The sequence below is a fragment of the Mya arenaria genome, chromosome 17 (assembly GCF_026914265.1).
Source record: "Mya arenaria isolate MELC-2E11 chromosome 17, ASM2691426v1".
In the NCBI taxonomy this organism is placed as follows: Eukaryota; Metazoa; Mollusca; class Bivalvia; order Myida; family Myidae; genus Mya; species Mya arenaria.
In genome coordinates, this window is record NC_069138.1 from 36,129,231 (window position 1) to 36,157,030 (window position 27,800).

Genomic DNA, 27,800 nt, shown 5'->3' on the forward strand with positions numbered 1-27,800 from the left:
ATTTGTACAGCTCACAGTACCTGTGACAGTATGTACATGTAGCAAGGCTCAAGATAATTTATTGAAATTTGTACAGCTCACAGTACCTGTGACAGTATGTACATGTAGCAAGGCTCAAGATAATTAATTGAAATTTGTACAGCTCACAGTACCTGTGACAGTATGTACATGTTGTACATGTAGCAAGGCTTATATTGGGCTTTAATGATTATTGTCAAAATTTGGCCCTCAGGTTTGACTTAAACAACAGACTAGCACAGGTATTCACTCTGCGGTGATCATGATCCATATATTTGGATTATAACATAATGCACGACACCTGCTTAACACAATGTAGTAGCAAACCTTGGTGTTCAATGCTTGGTATAACCTTCTCAGGCTTTAAATATCTTCGCCTGAAGAGATCAGTGTTGGATTGTTTGGAATGTGTTACTTGATTTTACTTCAGAGGTTTTGAAATAACTTTTGTCAAATGTAGCTCGGCACAAAACGTATCATATTTGCTTGCACATCAATTGAATTCTTACAATACTAGTGATAAGACAGATTGGATTCAGTTTCATGAGCTGCTGACACGATTATAGAACTGCAAGACCAACGTCCCTACATCAAAGGCTCTTGTAATCGAACTAGACCTTCGATCGATACAGACATGTATTTCATATATATGTAGATCGTTTTCTAATAAATTTATGTATGTTCATTCTATCGGGGATTTTGACGTACCATATATGCCTAGATGATGTGCAGTTGTTTTTTTTGATGATCTTTTTTCCAATTCTGCTTACCTTAGACTTAAACTTACAAAAATGCATGTTTTTCTGATGAAAAGCATTACATTGGTGCCAATTATTTGAAGCACATCTGCTCAGGCTACTAGTGTTATGCGTATAAACTCATACCCTGTTGTATAATTTAGGTTATACCCCATCTACGTTGAAAAACATTTCGCTCTTGTCGAAACTTGTGCATTGATAGATTGAAGACAGTTATTCAGTGGACCATTTGATTTGATAACACACCAGAGGTGATGGGTAATGCTGAGCAGCTTAGTCAATACTCTGTTCATTGAATTAAGCAGATTTTAAAAGTTTGCTGAATGAGGGAAAATGGTTCTTATTTAGCGCGCAGCGTTAGTCCAAAAAGACATGTAACTTGGCCCAAATGTTGTAAAGATCTGTAGCTTTAGGTAACAATCGCATGAAGATCATCCTTTCAAAATCTTGCATAGATAGTGACAGTTATTCATGAAAGTAATGTGTGTTTTAATCAACATTTTTTCTTGGAAGAAAAACAGACTGAAAGTTGGGCAAACCATGACCAAATTTGAATGAACTTGGTACTGTGTAGAAATTTCACCTAGCATTCTCAATGACCTTGTTTTGTTCTGATGTGAACTGCAACACATTTGAACCAAACATTTATAAACCACAACCAGTCCTGTACAAATCCATGAGCAAATCAGGCACCAATTTCTCGAAATTAAACAGGCTTAAGTAGCTTATTTCAATTAGCCAAAATACATACTTAAATTTGACTTTGATTAACGAAAAATAAATATTTTAATTCTCATAAAGCTAAATACATGTACTATTTTAAGTGTGAAAAACTAAAAGAAGTAAACATAACACATATTATAAAAAACAAAAATAGTGAGCCTAGCTTAATCCTGTTATAAGAGTCTTAAGAAGTTTCGAGAAATTGGGGCCAGTGTACAGCTGATTGACAGTGAAACAACGTTTTCTTATATTCTTATATACTCTTTTGTGATTATTACAATGTATCTGTAGACCTACAGACCCTGTTTTAATTATAAAAGACCTGTCTTCAGAAGTGAAGCCATCTTGGGGTATTTTCGTTATTTTGATATTTATTTGTAAAAACTTATATTTTACTTATTGAAAACACAGTGTAAGAAACAAACAAAAATACACTTGTTGCCTACTGTTTTAACTGTGATTTAAATCCCACAGATTTAAGATTTTTTTTCTGACAGATCTTTTATTGAAAAAGTGCCCTGCAACTGAACTGATAATATGCTTACATGCTTTTAGAACTTTATTACGGCTTTTAAGCAAAACAACACCTTAATTACAGAAAATGATTTATTGGTTACGCTGTTATAGTCTCTGTTTAAAGTAACATGTCATCAAAAAAATGTCACAATTTTTAAACATACTCTGATGTACAAAAATATATCTGATAAACTGTCCTTTGGGAAGAGTTTCATCTCTACATTGTTCACACAAATGATTTAGAATGAATTCTAAATATGATATGAATACTCAAGATGAATGGAAATCCTAGTAAGTTTTTTCAAATTTTCAAGAAAAATGATTTATTTATTGTAAATATCTTTGTGAACACTTGGCATGTAATATTCACTGCTTAAAACAATTAATTTCGGCCACAATAGTTTGGTCAAAGATATGTACAGTAGCATCATAAAATTCATGCAGAAAATGTTACAAAACAAAAGCCAGGCATTAACAATAATATAATGACAGAATATACATGTACCTGTACCTGAAAATTGATAACAATCAAGATAAAGTACTTGTCTTTGTGCATTTCACCTTATATACATGTGAACTTTTTTAAAATGATGATAGATGAAAAATTGATAATCCCATCATATTTCAATTTACATTAAATCAAATAAGAATTTCTCTTATATGACTGGGAAAGTTAAAACTATTTTGTAAAATTATATACATGTTAAAACATATATACTTATTTACTAATCATACTAATTTAACTTAAGTGGCAAGTTATTTTATGAAAAAAATATTTCATGATTGAGAAAACACTCAAAGCCTGCAGTGTTCAACTATTCTAACAAAGTGAAAGATCACAAATATAGTATTAAACTAGACTCTTTAATTTAATTGCATAATCTATTTTTAGTTTAATTATTTTACAATTAACATATCAAAATTGTGCAAAAGCATAAATTTCTGTTCATATACCCTAAACAATTGAGAAAGTGCCAGCAACAACTTAATTTATCTGAGAGCGAACAATTTGATCAGGTTAAAAAACGATTAAAGTAATAGCAAGTTTATATACAAGTCCACAGACCAAAACTAAATTCTAAATTTCTTAGTGTTGAGCGCCAAATGCCTCATATATTAGCCAGCATGTATGCGCAATCACCTAAATAACCTACTTGATAAAACCAATTCACGACTAAATGGAAATTTGGCAATTGTTTCATCAGAGGTTTTCTTAATTAGTACTGGTGATCCAGTCGCGGAGGCATGAGAGTTACATGAGAGTTAACACTTAGTGATGTTACACACTGAATATAATGCTTCAAGCATATTAACAGCATAGTGTACAGTGTACAGGGAATGACTTTCAACAGTATTAGTACAATGAATATCAGGAAGTTAGCAATACTAAACATGTACACACCGGAGAGTATGGGAACATTATGCATTAATTCAAAATATGGGAGTAAATTTAATTAGTTTAAACATTATATATTTTACAATAATGAATTATGGTGTGGTCTTGTGTTGTGGGGAAGCCAGAGTGTCCAGAGAAAACCAACTTGTCCAAACTCACATGTGCCCAGGCTGGAAATCAAACCCAGGTCCCTGATTTCATGCCCAAACAATATTTTTTCTATTATAATTGATCATCAAAACATCAATACATACCACACTACCGCATTCCCTCGTTAAATCATGGCAAACAACCATGGTTAATATAATGCTTTTATAATGGTTGTACCATTAAAAATAAGGGCTTTAGACTACTGTAGACTATAAACCTTAATATCCCTTTAATAGCTATGGTCTCAATTCAGAGTTTTATGCTACATTAACATTCAGGACTTAGCCTGTTAAACATGCATGAATCAAAATGATCAGAACACTAGGTCTTATTCTTAACATGATAAAATCAAATGGTCCCTAATCATACATGGACTTTCATGGGTAAAAATGAACACATATCCTATGAAAAAAATGAGTTTCTTCTACTTGGAAAGTTACATGAATTTGATAATAATGTTGACGATAATAACTATTTCTGGCAAAATCTGACTTCCTCATAGAACATCCAGTACCAGGAACATAACTAGTCTCAAAGACTAACCTTTCAACATTATCATCAACAAACACACATAAAAGCAAATAAGTAGTCAATCCTTCTATGGGAAATCTATTTGTAATTATATGTTTAGACAATTATAAACGATTTTGCCACACTTCTGACACAAAAAACAAAAATACACATACATTTTGTACTGGTATAAGTAAGGCCTCAATTTTCTTGCTCAACTTCTTACTCCAGTTCTTGCTTAACTGAGTATAATGGTGTGTTAACTTTTTTCATAATGTCCTATGCAAAAATAATTGAGTACATCAATATAATCTCTAAGATAATGTGATTCTGACAATAAAACAATCTAGGCCATATAGTGGAAAAATTAGTTAGTTTTGATTTGAGTAATTACTATAGTATTCGCAAGAAACTACGGTCAATATATATTTTTTATGTACTTGAATGTACCAGTAATAGTGTATGATCAAAACACATCACAACAAAATATTGCTTTACAAAAACTAGCAGCAGAGTTAAAACACATCGCTACTGAAGTAACTTCAATAACAACCCTTTTGTTTTGAGATGTAATTTGTGGGCTAACAAGAACTTGCGTCGCCTGTACAGGAATGTTTCTGTTAATCACATGTTAAACATGTTGTCTATGCAGTATTACCAACATCATCAGCCATGATCTTAAAACTGTTGTTATAAGCTCTTTAATTTAGGACATGTATTGATATTCCTATGACATATACATGTCTGAATCATAATTTAAACCTCTGTCTGTCATCAAAATCAATTTCCAAAAGAACAGTGATGATGTTCATACTTCATAACAACAATAAGTTACGTTCCAAGAGACAAAAGCAAAAAAACTTTAGTTACACTTATTAGAAAGGTAAATAGAACCTTTTCACTTACACCTCTTGGTTCATTAAAACAGCCCTAACCTTGTAACATTGCCCAACCAAATAACAAGCCACCACTAGTGACAGTGTTCATTAATGTCCACGACAATCGCTTTCCGCCATCCAAAGAGAAAATATCCAACACCAGCGCCGAGGATGACGGAGAGGCAGAGCCAGACATTGTAGGTCATGAAGACAAGCATAAGGCAGTACGAGAAGAAGACTTGGACCATGTGGAGGAGGGTCTGCAGGAAGTGGCTACAACTCATCATGTGGATACTGTAATAGATGGGGAGAATGAGGAGGTATTAAATATATGTACAGTAATACTTCACAAGCTCTTCAAAAACATACTTCAACATAAAAGATCAAAATTCGCAAAAATCTGAAGGTAAAATTCTGTTTAAAACTATTATCCCTGTGATTATATTACCACTGCGAGACTCGTGAGCATGTGCTTATTTTGGCCACTGTTTTTTTTATAAAACTGCCATACTATTTTTTGGTAAAACCTACTCATCAGCTGGAAATTGTATGCTTGGGGTGAGTGACATTCATGCATATTAATGTTTGAGGACTAGGCACAAGAGAAATGTAACTTTAGCATGTATCATAACATACATACAATCTGTTTAGCAATATGATGATGTAGATATTAAAAATCGGCAGAATGTCATCGATATCTGGGCAAAGAATATACTGGTTCATGCATTCTTTAAATTTAAGAAGAAATCCATGACTCCTACAAAGCAACTTTGGGCATGCATGTTATATTTAAAAATATGATACCTTGTAACATTCTGAATAATTTAAAGTGTATAACTAAAATAAAGAAAGAATCTAAATATAAAAGCAAACACACCAAACCAATCACCATAGAACAGTTTGCACATCTGAGTTCGCCGATGAAATCGCTGTATTGCGTAGAAGTTTATTTCTCTGACGAAATAGGTCAAACGCTTAATTCATTATTGTTCATATTTTGCATTTAATGGAACAGCGCTCGCTAAATATGAAGGATATTTCAAGCAAAAAAATACATCATTAAAGTATGATATGATATGATTACTGGTTCTCGAATGTTAGTTATTATTATTATGCTAAGCATATAATGGTTGTTAGTTCATAAAATATACACATACTATTTGTCAGTAAGGGCAAAGGTACTTAGATATCAATGGGCCGATTGTTCAGAACTTTGTTGAACTTAACAACATTGTTAAAGTCATCGTTGTTAACTTTCGAATCGCTACTGCTCTGGAAGTTTAATGGATACACCAGTCCTGTGATCTGCAGTGTTCTTAACAATGTCTGAGATGACTGTTTCAGCTGAACTTGCTTTATTTGAATATGTTAACACATTTAAAAGTTAACAACCATGTCGTTAATCATAAAATTTAACTATTAAGTTCTTATAAATCGGCCCAATGTGGTTAAAGGATACACATACAGGGAATTGGGCGTTAAAACCATGTAAGTTGGATTCTTTAGCAAGATTTCAATGGAAACAATGGTACAATGGTGGATGCTAGTCTTGATAAGTTCTTCTGTATTTACAATTTGATTGATATTTAATTATGCCTTAACAATGGTCATATGTCATAACAATAATCAACACATAATTTTGTGCCATAGAATCACATATACAAAAGTTAATGGTGTCCAGCATTGATTGTTTATAATTTGAAATCTGGCGTTGAATTCATGCTTACGTAGAAATCTTGCTTAAAAAACCTGACATACATGGTATATGTCCCACCACCTGACATTAAACAAAACCTGGCACCAAAGCGTAAGCATTCAAAACAAATGATTAGACAATAAAAACAAACACACATTGATATAATGGCATCTACAGACCACAATCAATATGAAAACCTGGTTTCACAGGTTGGTCATTGACATTTTAAATTACAAATTAAATAAACACTTAAGTGTGGCCTGCAACACCTTAAATTGATTTTCTCCATTGAGGAAACCCTTGTATGATTCTAACCCCTGGGCCCATGCTTATCAACAGTCTCGAGTTGGAGTTCAGACTCGAGACTGAGTCAAGACTCTAGACTGAGTTTCAGAATCAAGACTGAGTTCAGACTCAAGACTGAAATCAGACTCAAAACTCAGTTTAGATTCAAGAATGAGTTCAGACACGAGACTGAGTTTAGATTCGAGACTGAGTTCAGCCTCAAGACTGAGTTTAGAATTGAGTTCCGAATTGAGACTGAGTTCCGAATCGAGAGACTCAAAACTGCAAAACTTCATTTTAATGAAGCTTGCCTTCTAGCAGAGCATTGATGGTGAACGTTGCTAAATGAAATTACTAGTTAAAAGCTTTTTTTTAGAAGAAATTGAAAAGAGATAATTTTTTGCTTTTCGGAGTCTTTAGTCTAGACTCAGACTTGAGAATGTTTGAAATCTCAACTACTTCAGTTTCTTCACAAACATTTTAAATATAGTCAATATTAGACTGAGAAAGCAATTAGCAGTATATAAAGATATACTCATATAATAAATAATGTCACTTTGTCATGTGTCAAATATCACCCTAAGACATACTACATTGTATATTGTTTCAAAGCCGTCCTTTAACCCCTCATTTTTCTTAATGTATAATATTGCATTATGGGAGCAATTGTTAGCTTTTAAATATCCACACTTTTAAGAGGAAAGCCAATTAAAATAGCACAAAAACTTCTTAAGAAGAACACAGAAGCCAAGAAAGAATTATCCCTTCTAAGCAAAACACTGAAGCTTCACTCTCACAGATTGATTGCTTTGACACGTTTTTGGTCTTGGAATGAGCCAAATTTTGCATATATGTATGGAAACCAATGATATAAGACTGCTGACAAAAAAGACACTGATGCCAAAATCAGCTGATTCTGAGACATTTAAAACAAAGGGTCAAAACTATTAATCTGTGAGAGGCCAGCTTTGAGGGAAAGCTGCAAAGCAAAATGCCCAAGAATTATTTCATTTGATCTTTTTATTACAGACGACAGCATGTTTAATTGCTCGTTGATATTAAAATAAATCATTTTTTCTGGTTTGCTTAATCATAACACTGTAGATTATTCTATGTTTTTTTGCTATTTTCTTTTAAAATTCATACAAGTGAGGTTAATCAAAATGTGTGACACAATCGCTCACTTGTCGATAAAAATTGGTAACTTGAAACTTGTATTTTGCTAAATTTTAAATTTGTGATCTGACTGATTCATGAAAAATTGTGAATATGATATCATCACAAAATTACACCATGGCCTTCAAAATTTCACTAAGAATATCCAGCATTATCATCTTTGGCTAAGAATTGTACTGATTTCTATTTCCTTTCTGAAAAACTTAGGGCATGATTTATAATCCGGTTGTGAAGCTTGAAAAGGTATCAATGGTCAATTAAAATATTTTATCATAAAAATGTTTGAGGCAATTCAAATTAGCCAGTTGTGTAGCAGAAATACATATTGTTTTATAAATAAAACATTTTTTTCCCAGTATGATTAATGTTCTCTGTGTTTTGCTGGTCAAGCATATAGTGTGTGTATACTACCTGATAAATTGCGTCAAAAATGCTTTGTCCGAAGGTAATATTTTGCTTCGAATGAAGAGTAGACTTTAAACAAAAATAACTTAACTATTTGTTCACCATTTTTTATGAAATGTAGTGCAGTTTACAACGCTTAAAGAACCCCTCCTTGGGTCTTTTACCAGAGTTTGATTGAGAGTTTAGATTCTTGAACACTTTGACAAACCTTTTCACAAAATCGCCGCCTGATGGAGCACTGTCAAAACAGGTTTGACAAAGTGTTTGAGGAAACTAATCACCTAATCCACCTCAGGTAATAAAACAAAAGCTGGGCTCTTTAAGCGGCATAGACTTTGTTTCATGGAAAATAGTGAAGAAAAAGGAAACTTATTTGTTTTAAATCTTCATTCAAAGCAAAATGTTGCCCTCTGACGTAGCATTTATGATGTAATTTATCCCGTGGTATACACACACTGGCATTAGCAGGAGTTGTTTCTACAAAGCACCATAATTATGTTATGCTTGGGTGAACAATTGTCACCAAAGTGGTGGTTCTTGATGATCATTCTCCAAGCAATGGTCCTGACTGGTTTGTGTGTCCAGGCTGCCAAATAAACAAATCATACAGTCCCTATGAGATCATTTGGTAGCTTAAAGCTGCTGCGTTCTTTGATAGTTCATGCTGGTGTATTATGAGATGTGGTTTTGGAGAAATGTTTAAATTTACACTTATAGTGCCATGGTCGCAAACATTTGACCTAGCAGACTGTCAATGTTTATTTTTTTAATTATACATTTAAACACCGTTAATTGTAAATCATCGGGACCCAAATAGGAAATTGGAAATAACAATATTTCAGCTAAACAATATTTAGACTTATTTTAGCAAAATATTTAGTCGTGAAAATTGCAATGTCAGTATGAGATGATTGAGTTATAAAGAAAGATTGATAAAACTTTGTGAAATACCAAACTTTTGCTTCGTAAAAACGATTTCAGAGTATTGATTAAAAGAAGTTTAAACAAAGAAGGAAAAAAATCGGGTCGGAAAAATAATTTTGAAATAGCGATAATGTCTGATAAATGGTGCTCGGCATTGCGGTGTTTAAATGTATGTTTAGGGCCAATTTTAAGTGTTCAACATATTTGAACATCTGGCTCCTTTGGAACTTATGTCATAATAGGACTGGCAATATGATATTCAAATTATAAAGGCTATATTTTCTAAAATATATTTTTCACTTTTTTCAAAATAAACTGAAAAACAAACCCAGTCATAAATAAAGGGTGACTTTGCATGTTGATTGTACAGACTGTTTTTGTTTAATAGTACACTTGAAATAAAGACACTATTATCTAGAAATATATATATAGCAATGCATGCTATCATATACCCTTGTTTAAAAGCCATTATATGAGGATCAGTGTGTTTGATTTGAACTTGAACATCACGTTTTCAAGGTCAGAAAAACATGATATCATATATCTAAAAGTCATTTGAACTTGAACATTAATGTATGCAAGGTCAGAAAAACATCATATCATAGTATCTAAAAGTAATCTGAGCTTGTTTTTCAAAATATGCTTTTCAAGATATTCTAAATGGTTGGTAACTACTTCCACCAGGGGGGGGGGTTAAGTATGCAAATATATGTAGCTTTAAAATTCATTCTTTTTTTTTATTTATGAAATTTTATCTCTATTCTATTCTTGTGTTCGGCAAATACATTTGTTGATACGACTTCTATATAATTTTTTAAATACTACACTGAATATATGTGATATTGTATAAAGTTTAAATAACCATTGACCCATAACATATATATGAAAAACACTGCAATCGGAGAGAATTGGATATGATTTTTTTTATATATTCATTTAAACAAGTTACATATTGGAAGTTTTAAAATCATATGATCAGGTACTAGAAATGTTGGTTCTTTCATTTCTAGTGTAATACATTCGCATTCACACACAACAAAGTTTTAAAATCATATGATCAGGTACTAGAAATGTTGGTTCTTTCATTTCTAGTGTAATACATTCGCATTCACACACAACAGAAGTATATATCATACTTTTAAAACATTAATAAGAAATAAAATGGTTTTGTCAAAAAAATAGCAATCTATTAATTCTTAGGATAAAAGGGATATAAACTGTGTTTTCATTCATAGAAAACAAACAGTGACAAAATTACATAGTCAGGGGCCTACTAGAAGCACATTGAATTGTACGTCGGCATTCTCTTGTCAGCCGTCAACATGTCTCTCAGTATGCTATATTATAGGATGGGAGCGTGAGGAGACTGTTCCCTCCCATAGGATTTTCTTTTTAAGAATACAGTTATGAAATAACCATTTTGAAGTATTTAAAATGCCTATATACAGTGAAATAACAACAAACTTTAACCATTAAACATCCCCCTTAGCCTTCCTTTTTTTATTCCTTTCAGGATTCATGTACTTGCCGTTTTAGGGGAATCAAAATTGTTTTGCATGCTGGGGCGTACTAAAATACATCCAGTTACGCTTCTGAATGTATGTAATAATTCATGACTTAAACTGAATTCATATATTTTACCTTCCAGTGCCTGAAATTTCAATGCTTTGATATAATAGTAAACAGACACTGACAAATATGCCATAAATGTATAGTTTATGTGCTACAAATAAACAGATTGATTCACAGGAGTGATAGCAACCATTTGTAATACATGAACTATAACAAATTTATAATAGTGATCATTTAAACCCAAGTCAGACCAGCATACATATGACATATATGTGACTCCTTGCATTTATGAATTGGCATTGACCTTTCCCATAAAAAAACAACATTTTTCTATCAGAAAACTGCTAACAACATTAAATCGCTTCACATCATGAAAGTACCATCATATCTCTATACCTGACCATAAATGACTGGTAATTGAGTGACAATGGTTAGATTGTTATTGGACGTTAATTTTGAATGTCAAGTGTTCCTATAAACCATTCACATCTACAAAAAACAACACCCCACCTGCTCGTGTTAATATCTCTTCCATTCCCTGACCTGTTATAAAAGGCATCAACACAAATAATTTAAAACAAATATACAAATTAGATCAAAGAAGTTTGTTATAAAATAATATAACAAACAGTAGCATGCATGTCTTCACAATTTCATGCATACAAGCTGAACATATCTTTCAAAAGCAACAGGCCCGAGTTTCTCCATCATCAGAAACGCAAGTATTTTCTCTGTCGAACTTCATAAATACCGAGGGAAAATTGACTGACAAAATCTTGTTTTAATGAATATGCATCAGACAGGGGAGACAACTCTTCTTCCATTGAAATTGAATGTTACAATTAAATACTCTTTAATAACCCTCTACTGCCAGTTGTCTCCATGGGCAAGTGGTCTATGAAACAGTGTGAAAACTTGTTGTAATCTGGCGATCTGAGTTCAATTCCAGTTTCTGCGAGATTATTTTTTCTGTGCATATTTCCACATAAGGCTGATTGCGAAAAAATAAAACTGCTTCATCAATTATCCATGATAACGAGATTTTCTCAGCCAAATGGCCCATGGTACACAACGAAGCTAAGTTTTTTAACCAAAAAGTATGATAGTTTTAGACAATGCAACTCTTTAAAATTTGTGAAAAGTGGCTTGAAATAATTCCGAAAATCCAAACTATTTCAATTGTTCAGAGTAATTTCTACTTAAAAAATCCTTTAGCACAATCAATGACCATTCTTTCACTGTCCACACATACAGTTAATAACCAAATGCAAACCGATGTAAACAGGCAAAGTACTAATAACCAACCCTTATAGCTTATATATTAGATAAATAATTTTGAAAGATTACAAGGAAACTAATTTTAACCATTCCTGAAAATGCCATTTTTTACCTCCCAGCCTCAAGTTTGCGTTCTGATCTGAAGAGAGTTAACAGCCTATATATGACTATTGCATTGACAACATTGAAACCTTTACTTTCCAGATATGATATCGTTTGAAAGTCATATCGTTAAAACAATCTTGAAGTAAACCGTCAAAATGTCCAATAAGAAAAGCCTTACCCGACATTCTTGTTGCTGACAACCATGGTGTCTTGGGAAGAGTTGGAGTGGCCAACGGCATACTTGTTAACCATGGCCCGCTGAAGCAGCGTCTCGCGTAAAACCTTCAGACCCTCGTACAACACGCCAAGAGCAAATATTGCAAAACACGCCCCTATCATACCTATGAAGAGAAAAACAAGTTTATACTTTAGTAAAGGAGAAAGTGCTGTTGAGGGCTCTCTAAAGCAAGGAGTAATTGTTGACCTGACCATGGCCTGCAGAAGCAGCATCTCATGTTAAAACCTTAAGACCCTCGTACAGCACGCCAAACATGCCCCTATCATACCTATTCGTGAAGAGAAAAACAAGATTGTACTTCAAGGAGAACTTGTTCATCATGGCCAGTGGTGGCAGCATGTCGCATTCCTTCAGACCCTCATACAACACGCCAAGAGCAAATATTGCAAAATACGCCACTATGATACCTATGAAGGGAAAAACAAGTTTGTTCTTCAATTAAGGAGAGAGTGATGTTTAGGGCCCTTGAAGGCAAGAATACTTGTTGACTATGGCCCGCTGAAGCAGCGTCTCGTGTTAAACCTTCAGACTATTGTACAACATGCCAAATATGCCCCTATCATACCTATGAAGAGAAAACAATGTTATTGTTTATACTTTAATAAAGGAAAAAGAGTTGTTGAGGGCCCTCAAAAAAGGCTAAAAAGAACGTGTTGACCATGGCCCCCCATAGCAGCATCTCCTGAAGCAGCGTCTTGTGTTAAACCTTCAGACCATTGTACAACACACCAAGAACAAATATTGCGAAACATGCCCTATCATACCAATGGAGAGAAAAACAAATTTGTACTTGAAGAAGTACTTGTTGATCATTTCACAGAGCACCTTGATCAAGTCTCTGTATCTGCATCGATGTAGCAATCCTAGTATACATATGGAAACACAATTGTGGAAGCATGATCAAAGTTAATTTGTGAATGCTTTAGGGAGCAAAAACTGTATTTATCTAGAAATATAAATTGTCAAGTACCTTGTATGAGTCAGGAGGGAATAATTCTGAACAAATAATATATTTTTGCCTCGTCTTGGTCTTATAGCCAACATTTTGATTTTTTTTAACAATATTAACAAAAGTTTTTACGAAAATAACTAATAGTTCAAGTCTCAATTTTACATATTTGTGTAGTACAAAGAATTTATGGAATGGATTTATCCATCAAGTTAATGGTGGGATTTCAGGGAAACAAACATTGTGAAATATTTACCACAACAAAGTTCACAATCATTTATCAAATGATACAGTGCAGTGACTGATAACATATAGTTAAACATTTGCAATGCACTCTTTATGTGGCAAAGTTCCATATCTATGTAATAGTTAGATGAAATGAATTAAAATCTTAATGATTAAGAGTGGACAGAGTAAGTGTAGTGAACGAGCCATTCTTAATCATCAAGATATTACTTCAGGTCATCTAACTGACTTAGAATATAATCTCATTGGCGGACACATTGTCAACGCAAAATCTGATGCAGTGTTTCGAATGACTGGCAGTGGCCGGACCTTTAAACATCCACGCAAGTTGACATTTTTAATGATCAAGTCTTGTACTTAATGATTGCCTATCTGCAATTTCATTGGATGTAAATGAAGGTTGTATTCTAAGTGAATGTATACCAAATGATCCTGCTTAATACTAGATAAGAATTTGGTAAACCCTTTTTTCTAGTAGGGTAGCCATGACCATGATCTTTGACCCTTATATCAACAGCGGTCATCTACTGACAGTGTGCATAACAAGTTGAATCACTACATCATGTCATTCCAAAGGTATTGACTGGAAACTAATTTAAACCACATTGCAATAATAATAGGAGAAATTGGGGAAATTGTTGTTGAAACCAGATTGCCAGGTTTCTTACCTCCTGATGTGGTGGTTCTGATGCCCTCAAACAGGATGTATTCACACTTCCCAGTATGAAAGTACATCTGAAATGACAACATATCACAGATGAATACAACCCTTAAAAGGACAAGATGATAGATAAGTAACCACAGTGGCTTGATAATAGGAGTGCTATTTAGGTCTGGAATATTTGCTCATTGAAAATGTAAACAAAGACCAGTTCATGTTAAATTTTATAACTTCTTTGTAAAATATTAGCAAAATACGTGGCTCATTGTTGCAATGACTCCAGATCTACCCGATGGCACAAGAATCAGTGTCGATGGAAACAAAGTAAGACAAAATGGTCCAAAATGTGTTTATAACAACCACTGACAGTCTTTTCCCCCAGATTTTATGTATAGTCAAACTCTGTTGGCTTGAACTCCAAGGGACCAGCGAAAATACCTCAAGCCTCGGAAATTGTGACCCAAGCGGAAATGCTTACCTTTAGTATAAAGAAATTTACATCAAGTTCGAGCCAACGAGGAATTGGAGCCAAGCGATTTCGAGCAAACAGGGTTTGTCTGAACATGAGATATTGGTGTCCCACTCTGTATACTTGCTTAAGAAAAGTGAGCGTAAGATGGGAGCCAAGGACACTATGCATCTTGTTATGTGCTACTTGGTTCAAGTCTTTTGCTAGCTTTGCTTAAGTTATACTCGAATTGCTCTCATATCATCAAGTCACTGTGTTTAAAGTTGCCGATTGCGCTTCTGTTTTATGCATTTAGATCAGGTAGTCAATTTAGCTTTAGAAATGTTAGGGATTGTTTAATATTGCCAAAACATTGTAGTTTCTTTTTTAAACTTCCATTAATTCCAACATTATAACAATATCATAAAGCACCAAAACTTAACATTGCAATAATCTACTTAGCTACAGTAGGTTGCTATAAATGGTAAGGTCCCTTTTTCAGATTTTTATTTTGGTTCTGTTACATATATAAATTGCGACGCCAGTTTTAAATCCCCTAGAAGCAAAGGTAAATTGAAAATTTCGCTAGTTTTTTTAAATTTGCTACATGTTTGATTCTGGAAAAATCATGAAAGTTCAAACTCAAGCAGAACTTGAACAATGTACAGTAATTTCAATGTCTTTAAATATGGACATTCATGTAAGCTTTATAGCCTGCATATAAATAACAGTTTCAGTTTGTCTAAATGTTTTTTCCCCGGCCGTATATTTCCATACCATCATTCCCATTCCACACTCCATGTCCATCCCCTCGTGACCTGCATGAGGGTCCGCAGTTGTGTGCCCAGAGTGATCCATTGTGGTCATACCCATGTGGTTGTGACCCATCGTTGTAGACATATTTGACTGCAAATACACAGGTACACATTTTTTCATATCAATTTAAACAATCTCGTGTACAAGTCCTATTCGTTTATAAATTTTATGCCCTTGACAAACATATGCAGCAATACATTGAATTGTTCAAAGTTCAAGCGCTTTTGCATTGTGTTTGTATGCATAAATATAGGTACATTAAGCACATACATTTATGCCTTGTGATCGAACAGAAACATATTGCGGATTTAATTAGACTTATACTTGAATCTAGCTTGTAATGGAACAGCAATATATTACGCATTTGAAAGTTTGCCGATGAAAACATACGTCTTTTTCGCATAACATGAAAACATGGGACTCCATGCTGCAAAATAAAGGCCAGCTGTAACTACAGAAAAATAAAGGCAACAGACAACAGTTATCATTCAGCATGCAAATTAAAGGATTTTTGGTTGTAACATTAAACATCCTTATTGTAAGTGAAGCTTAAGTAAAAAAGAATCTTCTGAAAATTAAATAAAAGAAACTGTACACTGCCAATATGTCCATTACAAACTGGTCTACTTTCACTTCTTTTTCTGTTCATTAGTTTTACGTAGATCGATTCTGACGAAAGCACAAAAAAAGGTTTCATAGAGTATATTTTTCCACCAAGGCTTACATGTAAAACAGTCACAGTAAAAGTTAAAGCATATACTTGGTCTTTGCATTTTTGTGTTGGCAAATGACAATTGCAGAGTTTTTTTAAGTTCATTAACTTTACGAGATCAATTCTGACAAATGCATCAACAAACACCGAATAAGCTGAGGAACGCTGGCCCTATCTTCTGTAAATGGCCAAAACTGAACTTTTACATAATGATACTCAGAGCACAGCATATGTCCCCAGGTCTTAAGCTTGGATGCTTCATATTATAGTGATTTTTTTTTTATCAAGGTCACATGGACTTTCTGTGTGCAACTTAAAACTGTACCCTCACAGATAGACTATTTTGACAACTTTTTCATTTTTCATCTTGCAATGAGCCAATTTTGGGCAAATGTCTGAAAAATTATTGATATATCATAAGACTGCTGACTAAAGATCAGATCAGTTTTCATATTTATGTTCGAAAATTAATGTTTTATCGCTAAAAGCATCACTAAAGCTTTAAGAAAAATAAAGTTTTCAGCAAAATAAAACAATAAATATGAAAACCTGCAATCTGATTTTTTTGTCAGCATTTTTTTTATCACTGGTTTCAAGACATTTATGCAAAAATTGACTGATTCAAAGACAAAATTATTTTTATGGGTCAAAATGGTCAATCTGTGAGAGCACAGCTTTAATGTTATCTGCTTTTTTTCTATTGGTTCACACTTTTTAACCCAATATTTTGATTCTGATTATTGGTTAATGAAAATTAAAGCTGCACAGTGGTTTCCAAGAGTGTTATGTTCACCTAGCACCTGCTGATTTCTGAACTAAAGAAAAAAAAAAAAAGTCATGAAAATAAATGTGTACCCGTAACTTAACATAATCATTAACATAATCATACCTTAGAAATGTTAATATCAAACATAAACACTAGTGAACATGTTTTAAAGAAAAAGTGTAATAATATTAGAATAACCTGTCAGACTTCAATCCAATTAAGGCAATGATGCGTTTAAAATCTAGGATCAAATATAAATGAATGTCAAAGTAAAGGTACATCAGCTGATGATATAAATATATATACAAATAACAAATTATGTCTGGCAAGTGTTTCAAGATATTGATACCACATTTTAACTGCTATCTGAAAAATCGTGACATGACTACCAGTTTAATGTACTACTCAAAATAAGTTTAGGATCGCTTCTAACATAATTAGTACAAAGTATATTTAAAGGTGGTGGTGGTGGTGGTTGGCGGTTGGTGGTTAGGGGAGGGGGACCTTATGATTTTATCCCTCTGTCATGTTTAATATAAATATGTATATATGTATGATGTTTTCTAAACAAAATAAGTACAGACAGCAACTTTTCCTATTTTGAGAAGTATACAATGCATAGGTACCCTTTATGTCCTTCGAGTAAAAATAAATAAAAAAGCTGAATCATTATAACAACTAGAATACATGAGAAGAAAACATGACATACTAAATGGACACATTCCAATATCAATTACATGTTTAATTAAACCAAAGTTAACATCCATAATCAATAATTTAATTGGAAAAAATTCAATTATTTTTTTGAAATTAACAGTTGTGTGTTTCAACAATTTCTATGTGAATAAATTTCCACATTGGAACAACAGATGTTTATGAAAGAAAGATAAAGAGTATGAATTGTTGTATATTCGTTAGTCAGCATCCAGATGGGCGGCGGTTATATTTGATATTGTCAATTATATAGCTCCAACTTAGGGACCAGTTCATAAATTGCAGAAGAATGCTTTTATTGCTGATATTTTCCATGTTGCACGATAAAATGTGAAGTACAGTGTTTTTTTTAATAAAAATCTATACTTTAATTGATAACAAAGTCTTAAATTATAACTGCTTGTTGTTGTTTTTTATTAAAATATTGATTTTAAATACCAACTTTTCCCAGAATAGATGAAGGTTACACGTATTATGATTTAACAACTGATATTAGAAACATGTTATTTATGGTTTAAAGGTAAAAAATAATTAAGGATTGATTCTTATTTTTTGTGCGTTCATTCTTTATTCTATCACAGCGCCATCACCACATATTTTTACTGGGATATTTTTCACACCTTTGAACATTATTTTGGTCTTAAAAGTACAAATTGAGTGCAGAAACTTGCCCAACAACACAATTCCTGACACTAATCTGGCTACCTATAAAGTTAATTGAATGAAGAAATGAGTATGCCAACCATATGTTTTTTAACTGGTATCATAGGCCAAATGAAAGTTTGGAAATACAAGAACACTTGAAATTAATTGTTAGCACTGGAGACTACCGGGAATGGTAAATTGACAACAAAATTATACTGACAGCTTGATTACAGTGAATGATGTGATGAACAGGACCCAATTTCTCGAAACTTCTTAAGCTAAACAGGCTTAAGTAGCTTATTCCAATTAGCCAAAATAAAACTTAAATTGAATTTTGATCATTGAAAAATGGTTTATTGTGATAATCATAAAGATAATTCCTATCTTACCAGTAAGTATAAACTCTCTTAAAGAAGTAGAATATTATGCAAAATTATTCAAAAACAAAAATAGTGAGCTTAGCTTAATCCTGTTATAAGGAACTTAAGAAGTTTCGAGAAATTGGGGCCAGAATGTTTTTAATTCTTTTAATTGAAATTATTAACAGTTACTCCACCCACAACCTGATTTATTGAAATTACACCTGTGTGGTTCACCATGAGTGTACTTGAGTGGTTCACCGTGAATGTACTTGAGTGGTTCACCATGAGTGTACTTGAGTGGTTCACCGTGAGTGTATATTTTCAATCAGGAAGAAAGGGGCTGGTGACGTTACGTTTTGTTCTTGACCAAATAGTCTTGATGGATAATGTTCAATAACTAGCAAGTGGTATAAGTAAATAGCATTGTAATTTATCAGCATGCTAGTTACTGAACGGTTATAAGCTCGGACTACTTATTACTGGTCTGATAGGAAAGATTATGTTATGATGATAGACGAAAACAAAAAAAACAGTCACAAACCTATTTCATTAGTTCAAAAAAAGTACTACAAAATTTCTGTTAATAAAATAGGGAGACTCTACTTTGGTTAAATAACAACTACATTAACATCAACAACAACAACATGTGTTTTCAATATAACAGTACCAAACAAAGAATTAATGTATGATAAATCACAGATTATTAAGATATTGTCAATTCTTTCACTCTCCTCTACAAAATTCAACTGGTTGCTTTATGCTACTGTATGTGAATGAACAATAAATATGAAAAAAATGTTCTAATCAGTAATCAGTTAAAACTTATCAACAACTTTTACCTTTATTTACACAAACTTGCTTTCTTATAACCAAAGTTTAAAATGTTCGTTTTGGGTTTTAAAAAAAGCATATGAATATGTTTTCATGATACGGAGTAAAAAATTAATAATCTATATTTAAAATAAAATAAAAAATACATTGTCAAAAATGTAAAAAGTAATACCGGTATAAAAACATGTCAAGCTCTATCATACAATTGGAAAACTTGCAGCCGATTTCACTAAATTTGATGTATGGTCAACTGTTTGGTACTGTAATAGAAGAGACACATGCTTGATACAGTTATATGAGAGAGTGGGTGAGTTTTGAGTGGTGACATCATACAAAGCTTGCCTTAATCATAAGCACTTCATTGACACAAAATTCAGCATTGTATTTATACATGATTGTAAACTTATGCACCATTTAGAGCATTATGGTAAACTTCAAAAGAAATAGTGAGAGAAAAACCTTCTTGTGCTAACATGATGTAGAACGACATTTGATATTTTTGCCAATTGTGTTTAAGAAAGCTGAGGCTGATATTCTTAACAAAGTGATCATGTTTAAGCCAATCCATAAGTCATTCAGTACCGACCTTGGAACTTAGATATACGAAGCCAAGAAGGCTCACAGAAGCTAGCGAGGCGTAAAACAACCAGCGCTTTCGAGCAGACAACGTCATTAAACAGACTTGAAGCTTTTTTAGGTGCATTACACCTGTAAGGAATTTTCATGAAAATGTTTATCAATGGTACAGTGTCCTGTTTGTAAATGCAAACAAAGCTGACCCAGTGAGGGTCAAGTCAAGAGATTACACCCACCTACTGGAAGAATGTACAGTGTTAATTGTCCTTCAAAGAATTTGTAACCTTTTGTATAATTTTTAACATACATGTATGATGAACAAAACTGGACAAGTTGATTACTGATTGTAACATAGACATTTGGTATTGTAACAATTAGAAGAATATTAAATTAAAAGTCACATTTATGCATTTAAGTGCGAAGAGTACTTGAACCTTGAACATTTGGTCACAAGTCTAGAGCTCATCATGTGCTTTTTTCTGAAGCTTATTACAGGGCCTATACTCACCACTTAAGTCTATGTTTTAGGAACAATGTACAATTGGGGCACAATTCAAAAGGTTAAAGGCCTTTTTTAATGACCCTTCTAATGTCAAATCCTGGATCCGCCCCTGTTAGTATCAGTAAAGCATTGATAATGAAAAATGCTGTATATCTTATATATGTTTTAGAGTAATATATAAGTATCATTCGTGTGTTTCCACTGTGCGCACAGGAAATATCTGACCAACATCATTTTTCTTTTTTTTCTTTTTTTTTTAAAATGAATTTGCACCAATTTAATCACTTTTAAATTATTATTTTAAATTGGTGTGCTGTTGGGCGTTACTCATACATGGGGATAGTGGTTAGGTTTTTCCAGAAAACACTCGTCAGGTATGACACAATCTGGAGATATCTCCCTTTGCACATATTTTATTAAATGGTGGATACTTGGGAACAATCCTTGGTAAAACCTTCGTACCATATTCATGTTATGGCCCATATGTGGATCCATGGTTGCCATTATCGTGAGGAAAAATGGATGCTGGATAGGTAGTTGGTGTTTACAGCGTGGTAGTAAGTTTCAGAGGTGATCTGGTCCTGTGAATCCTTGGGTTCTAGTGGTAATTCTTGTGTGTGTTTACAGCGTGGTAGTAAGTTTCAGAGGTGATCTGGTCCTGTGAATCCTTGGGTTCTAGTGGTAATTCTTGTGTGTGTTTATAACTGTCTTCAACAGGGCCAATAGGAATCTGAAACAAGAAATATTAAACAATCCAACATTTTTTTATCAATTAAGGTATAATCTGACCCTTTAATAATAATTTAATGAATAAAATAAAAACATTTATTCATGAGAATGTTGCTTTTAATGGTCTAGACTTTTTAACAGGTCTTTGGATTCAAAAGTCTGGAAATGTACACGTGTGTGTTAACTGGATGTCTTGATTCAAGAAATTGAGAAAAGAAACTTGAAACAGCTCTTCATCATCATCATCATCACACCCACCACCACCACCCCCACTGGCAGCAGCAGCAGCATAATACTTTTTTTCTAAATGTTTTGAAACAACTAAGATGGAAAAACATGGCTGTTGTGACAAAATGAAATCACATTCGGATTTTCACTAGCAGACTATCAAATCCAAATTAAATCAACAAAGATCATAAAAATCCTGATGGTAAAAATCAAAGAATTTATCTCACTCACTGAAGAAATGACAGTTTATGTATGAATTAAATTCATACAAGAAATTTCGGATGTATTTTATTACACTATTTTTAGCATAAAGCTGTTATGATGTTTACTAGCATGAAAGTCGGGAACGTGCACCCAATCACGTATTGCCTATCAGTTACCACTGAAGATAGTCATAAATATACTTCAAAATGAACATGCACTTTTAAAATAGTCCTTGAACCGGATGGCAGTGTGTCAACATGAGTTTACAATCATAATCTGCAATGCCCTAGAGAATAAACAAGTCCATTATTTGGGTCCATTATTTTCCAAATTATGCAAGTTTATTTTTCACTTTTAGATAAGGATACCTGCAGTGGACAAATTTCTTTGCATGTGAATTTGATTTCTATCTGTTCAAAATAGGCATAAATCGGAAGTTTCAAAACATATAAACACTATTACACTACATTATTCTTCTGTTTGCAAACAAACTTAGAAATTGAATGTTTTGTTGGTGCATTGAATGCTGGTGGCTTTGCCCAGCTCAGTGTCAAGTGAATTTTTAATCAAGTGTAACATCAACAGCCTGCCAATCAACTTCACACATCAAATATAGCTGTCTGCCACTGTCATCAATTGTGTGTTATATTCCTACATCTAAAGGGGCACTCAGGCTCATCAACCATCCATACATGTACAATTTGAATTGGTTTTTATTGGTCAATAACTCTGTGTGTGCCTGATTGTATACCACATGATAAATTGCATTATAAATGCTTTGTTGCAAGGCATTGTTTTGCTTCGAAGCGTTTAAATAAAGATAACTGTACTATTTCTGTACCATTTTAAATTAAACATCTAGCGTTGTCTATGCCGCTTACAGAGCCCCGCCTTCGGTCTTTTACCAGAGTTTGATTAAGAATTTAGTTTCTTAAAACACTTCAACAAACCTTTTCACAAAACCGCCGCCTGATGGAGCACTGCCAAAACATGAAAAACGTGAAAACAGGTTTGTCGAAGTGTTTGAGGAAATTAATCACCTAATCATACCCTGGTAATAAAAGGGAGGCGATACTCTTCAAGCGACAATAGACTGCCCTTTTTTCACTTAAAATGTTGAAGAAAAAGAAAATTTATCTATGTTTTAAGTTTTCATTCGAAGCAAAATGCTGTCTTCCGACATAGCATTTATGTCGTAATTTATCACGTGGTATACACAAACACCGTAAATGGAAGCCTTAAATTACGCTCTTCAAGGTGCAGGAAACTTGTTCAAAGTAGCTTTTCGGGGCAGAACCAATTGACTGTCTCTTCATTTCAAGAAGGCATCATGATCGTGCTTTAATTAGCTGATTAACGGAGAATGCCACGTTTAATTGCAAATAGTATCATACTTAGTACTAGAGAAAACAGATAAATAATAATGACTAATTTCTACATGTACAATGTTTTTCATGCAGAAAACAATTGACTTTCTGTTAATTGTTTAACATATCATGTTTTACATATGATACTTTGATTTACATATTAAACACATCTAAAAAAAAATATGCATATAATAGATGATATACATGATTACCTACTGTAGCTTTAAGGTAACTATTACAGTTCTCCTGAATAACTTTTATTCATTACAATGAAATGTGACAAAGTTGTTACATTTGTGCACAAAATAGAAATAATGGTGCAGAGATTAAATTTAGCTTTAGTTTCAATTTTATTGCTTTGATTCTTATTGATTCTTTTTTGCTTTAAGTTGTGATAAAAAAATAATGATATGCAAATTAATATTACTTTTGAAAGGCTTAATTCCCACTTAAATGTTCATTGTAACCAGTTTAAATGTGCGTGGTTTAAACAAACCTTGTTTTAAAATCCTGACAAGGATATATATCCAAAACTTATCATGTTAGAAAAGTTGTAAATGGGAAAAGAAAACATCAAAAGCCTTTATAAACTAGTGGACCAAAACACTTGTAAACACATCAATAAATAAAATAAGTTGTAGGGAGGATATAAACCGCCATTTACGTGATTCAATGATGTTAATACATTTTAATTAGTCTATTCCAAGAGAAAATAACAGTATTGCGTAATGTAATATAATATTTAACTAAGAAATTTCACGCTTGCTTAATGTTAATTGGAAAACAGCCAATTATTATGAATATAGATGAAAAATTATCTTACCAAAACTGAAAGTCACACATGTTCCTTAAAAATTGTTCCATTACATTAAACAAACATTAATAAACCACAAAATAACCAACAATTCTTAACTGACACAAAAACACTAAAATGTATTGTAATGAAACCTAACAGGTACTGAAAATGAAGTATATTCTATATATAAATATATCAGATATTCATTGCTGAGTACTATCAGATTCCCGATTGTTTTTTACTGTCATCAGCAGTTACCCTCAAGCATGAGATGATTTTATCTGAAATCCCATATATTGGTTGGTATTAAATTGAAGAAGGCAATTTACAGACACTGTAATTGAATAAAATAAATGTTACCATTATCTTAAAATACAATCAAAAGAACAGTGAAGTCAGTGCAACTAAATTGGTATAAAACATTTGAGGGTTTCAATTTAGTGTTTCAATAAAATCTGCATAATACTTCTGATACACTGTAACTCAATAAAATAAACAATTAAAAACTAATATACTCAACAATGCGCAATAAGAATTATTAATATAAGGCCATGAAAGCTGCTGTACCAAATTGATTCTAGAATTTAGCTAAAGGTTACCATTTCAAAACACATTCAAGAAATTTCAAAAATTGTAGCCCTCTTTAAAAAGATATATCTTGAGATTCATTTTCCAACTTCATATACCAAATGAAAATAGTGAATGCATAGTTTTTACTATTAAAAGCAATCCATGCCAATGTGCTGTAATACTTGTCATGCAGTGATATTCCTGTATAGAATAAATTATTTCAAACTATTGATAACCATTTTCCAATGAATTAAAAAAAGAAATCTGGAACTCAAATGTGTGAATAGAAAAATGAAGGTTAATTATCCATGAACATGTCATCATTTCTTATAACAACAGGGGCATTTCCATATTTCCCTTTAAATAATATTGAAATTTGACATTCAAAAATGGTATCATGTAACCTAGATGTAATACACATGTGTATATCGTACATTTATGCTGATGACATTAGCATAAGCGTGAAGGAGTACTCCCAAACCCCCTGCCAACACTTTAAACTAAATTCATTTCAGTTCTGAGGGAAAGGCGAAAGTCTAAAGGTAACGCCCACTAAGCTCCTAACTCAAATCTTGAATCCGCCCCTGGGATTGTATTACCGTAAGTTTTGAATAAAGGTTACTGAGAGGCATTGTTTACATCCCAGAATTAGAGAAAATATCTTGAAAATACCAATGGCAAATCTACTAGGGCACATGTGTCTATACAACATGATCATGCATGTACATGTATACAAGTCAAGTTACATTTTGTATATCCCATTTAAAACATTTTTAATAGCCTTTAATTATATGCCACTTATTTTGTGCATACAATTTTAAAACAATTATGGTATAAAAAGTGGTTTAAAAAATGTGACTATGAAACAAATGTCTGTATTTAAAAGACGATGTTCCTAACATCACAAGCCTACACCTACATACATGTACTGTAATTTCCCACCAACACCTTTGGTTATCATTCACTTAATCACAATTTTGGTTTGTGTTTAAGTTTCGGGGAATATATAAATAATAATAATCATTAATTAACTCAATAGGCAATTTATATTATATCCTACATTTCCATGCACTGAGGCTTGTAAAAATTCTGTTAAAATTGATAACTTGCAATTGTTAGAGTAAGACGTTAACTTTTTTTGCGTTAGACTAATAATTAATTTTATGATCAAGGAATTAAACACATGAATAAAATTTTGTAGGAGTTTTCTTTTTTTTTAAAGCTAACTGACAACAAAATAGTACTGTTAGGGTGTTGTGAAGTTTTTTTAAATCACAGAAGTCAATACCTATACATGTAAATCCAAATAAATCCAAATCAGCATTTATTTTTATACTCTTATTTTGTCTGAACTAGGAGTCTGACCAACCAAGCACAATATCTCAAAGTCTGTGCCAAAGTTGAGGAGACTTTGAACGCGTGTTTGACCTCCACATTTTCAGAAAATTTTCATCAGTGTATTCAGTCATTAGCAAAAAACATGTTTATAAGATGCATGTGCAAATAGTGAAATACGACTGCATTCTTGTGGTAAGCTAACTTCATGCAAAACGGGCAGAGGAAAAAGAATAATAGCAATTTACTGGAGCTGTCATAATCAGTTGAAGCTTTAAATAAAAAACAATAACTTTAGCATAGATTCTTATCGAGTGTCCGCGGAGTTCACCCCTCCGAGGAACACTACGTCGTAATTCTTCGGTCGACTGATCACCCTCTAGTATACATATATATTCTTCTGAACAATATTATTGAATGGCAATAAAAATCTTGAGCTGTGAATTGTTAAAAAATTCAAATTTTAAAAAGGTTACACCAGAACTTCAGAAGGCATGGAAGAGAAAATGACCTCATAAAACAGCGTATGACAGTATAGTCTTCCCAATAATACCCTGTTCAATCCTCTGATAGACTTGTGTATAAAACTGAGTGGCGGAGTGAGTGCTACATTTTAAAACTGAATAAAGGTAAAATGCTACATATTCCGGTACACTGACAGTTCAAGAATTCCTGGAAAGCCAAGCAGAAGAAATTGAAGAACAATTTAACTCCGACCTTCAAGCAAGGAACATGTATGGCATCATGGTCAACCCACAGGCAAACTTTTTTGTATATCAAAGACACTAAATATCTTCAGATGTGTTGTTTATCTCATTGTATGTACCCAAAATAGTTTTAAACAACATTTAAGTGACAAACAATGATTCAGATGCCTGTGGTCTGTCACTCTGGGCCAGTGACCTGGCCGTTGAGAATCAAGTGTTCATGTTCTGTGGGTTAACTTCTGCACAGGGCTTGCATTTTTCTGGTTTACTTTGTACATGCACTATACATGTGAATCACAGAAAACATGTGACGCAACATGTCACGTGAAATAATAAAATGTAAACAACTCCTGAACAGACTGGTCACTGTAACACTTTGATGGAAATATAATTTAATAAATCAACAAACTAATTCCTTTAAAAATGAATATCATTTAAATTCTTATTTAAATTCTCATATCGACCTACCTACAATATCATCGTTATCCGGTATTTTCATGAAATTAAACAAAGTTTGAAGAATGACCAACTTTGACGTTTTACACAGGGGAGATAATTTATTGATATATCGAATGTGCCCAACGCTATGGAAATTACACCACCACCATCATCATCATCATCATCATCATTAATCACCATCATCATCTAATAGTAAAAAAATAAGGATTGTAGCGGATTTAAAGAAAACATCCTCGGAGCCCCAGCGTATCATGACCTATATGATATAGGTTATGATTCGCTGGGATGACGAGGATGAAAGAAAATAAAACGTAAAAAAACCTAGGATTATAATATACTCCCAGTCACAGACTATTTTGTTGATATAATGATTAACAATGACTTTGATCATGGTAAAGACGAATTTATGATAACATCTACTTCCATAATTTGAGCTGGGTTCGGGAGATTCGGGATACTTACTCATGCTAGACTTCCTGCTCCTGAAAAAAGTTTCAAGAGGGTAAGATAAATTCTTAATGATATATAAGAATTTACAGCATAGATTTA

General features: G+C 32.9%; 1 protein-coding gene across 11 annotated transcripts; it reads right to left on the reverse strand.

The window, feature by feature from the left end:
* Positions 1 to 2,091: 2,091 nt before the first annotated feature.
* On the reverse strand, positions 2,092 to 27,366 carry LOC128223122 (high affinity copper uptake protein 1-like). 11 transcript variants are annotated; one of them, XM_052932381.1, is made up of 9 exons: positions 27,261 to 27,366; positions 21,319 to 21,586; positions 20,365 to 20,486; positions 15,710 to 15,838; positions 14,492 to 14,558; positions 12,569 to 12,731; positions 11,518 to 11,550; positions 9,035 to 9,097; positions 2,092 to 5,243 (listed from the first exon to the last, which is right to left on the reverse strand). In XM_052932381.1, exons 3-9 carry the CDS (start codon positions 20,479 to 20,481, stop codon positions 5,042 to 5,044), a joined length of 774 nt encoding a protein of 257 aa, XP_052788341.1. In that variant the 5' UTR covers positions 20,482 to 20,486; positions 21,319 to 21,586; positions 27,261 to 27,366; the 3' UTR covers positions 2,092 to 5,041. The 11 variants fall into 11 exon arrangements, with proteins under 11 accessions (XP_052788341.1, XP_052788344.1, XP_052788346.1 ...); XM_052932384.1 differs by having other exon boundaries at positions 27,265 to 27,347; XM_052932386.1 differs by lacking the exon at positions 27,261 to 27,366 and adding an exon at positions 26,803 to 26,923.
* Positions 27,367 to 27,800: the final 434 nt, after the last annotated feature.

Coding starts and splice junctions, on each gene's coding strand:
- LOC128223122 (XM_052932381.1), bottom strand. CDS start 20,481: ATGCACCTAAAAAAGCTTCAAGTCTGTTTAATGACGTTGTCTGCTCGA. Junction 14,559..15,709: donor AGTGTGGAATGGGAATGATG/GTATGGAAATAT, acceptor TTGTCATTTCAG/ATGTACTTTCATACTGGGAA. Junction 5,244..9,034: donor CATCAAGAACCACCACTTTG/GTGACAATTGTT, acceptor CATCTATTACAG/TATCCACATGATGAGTTGTA.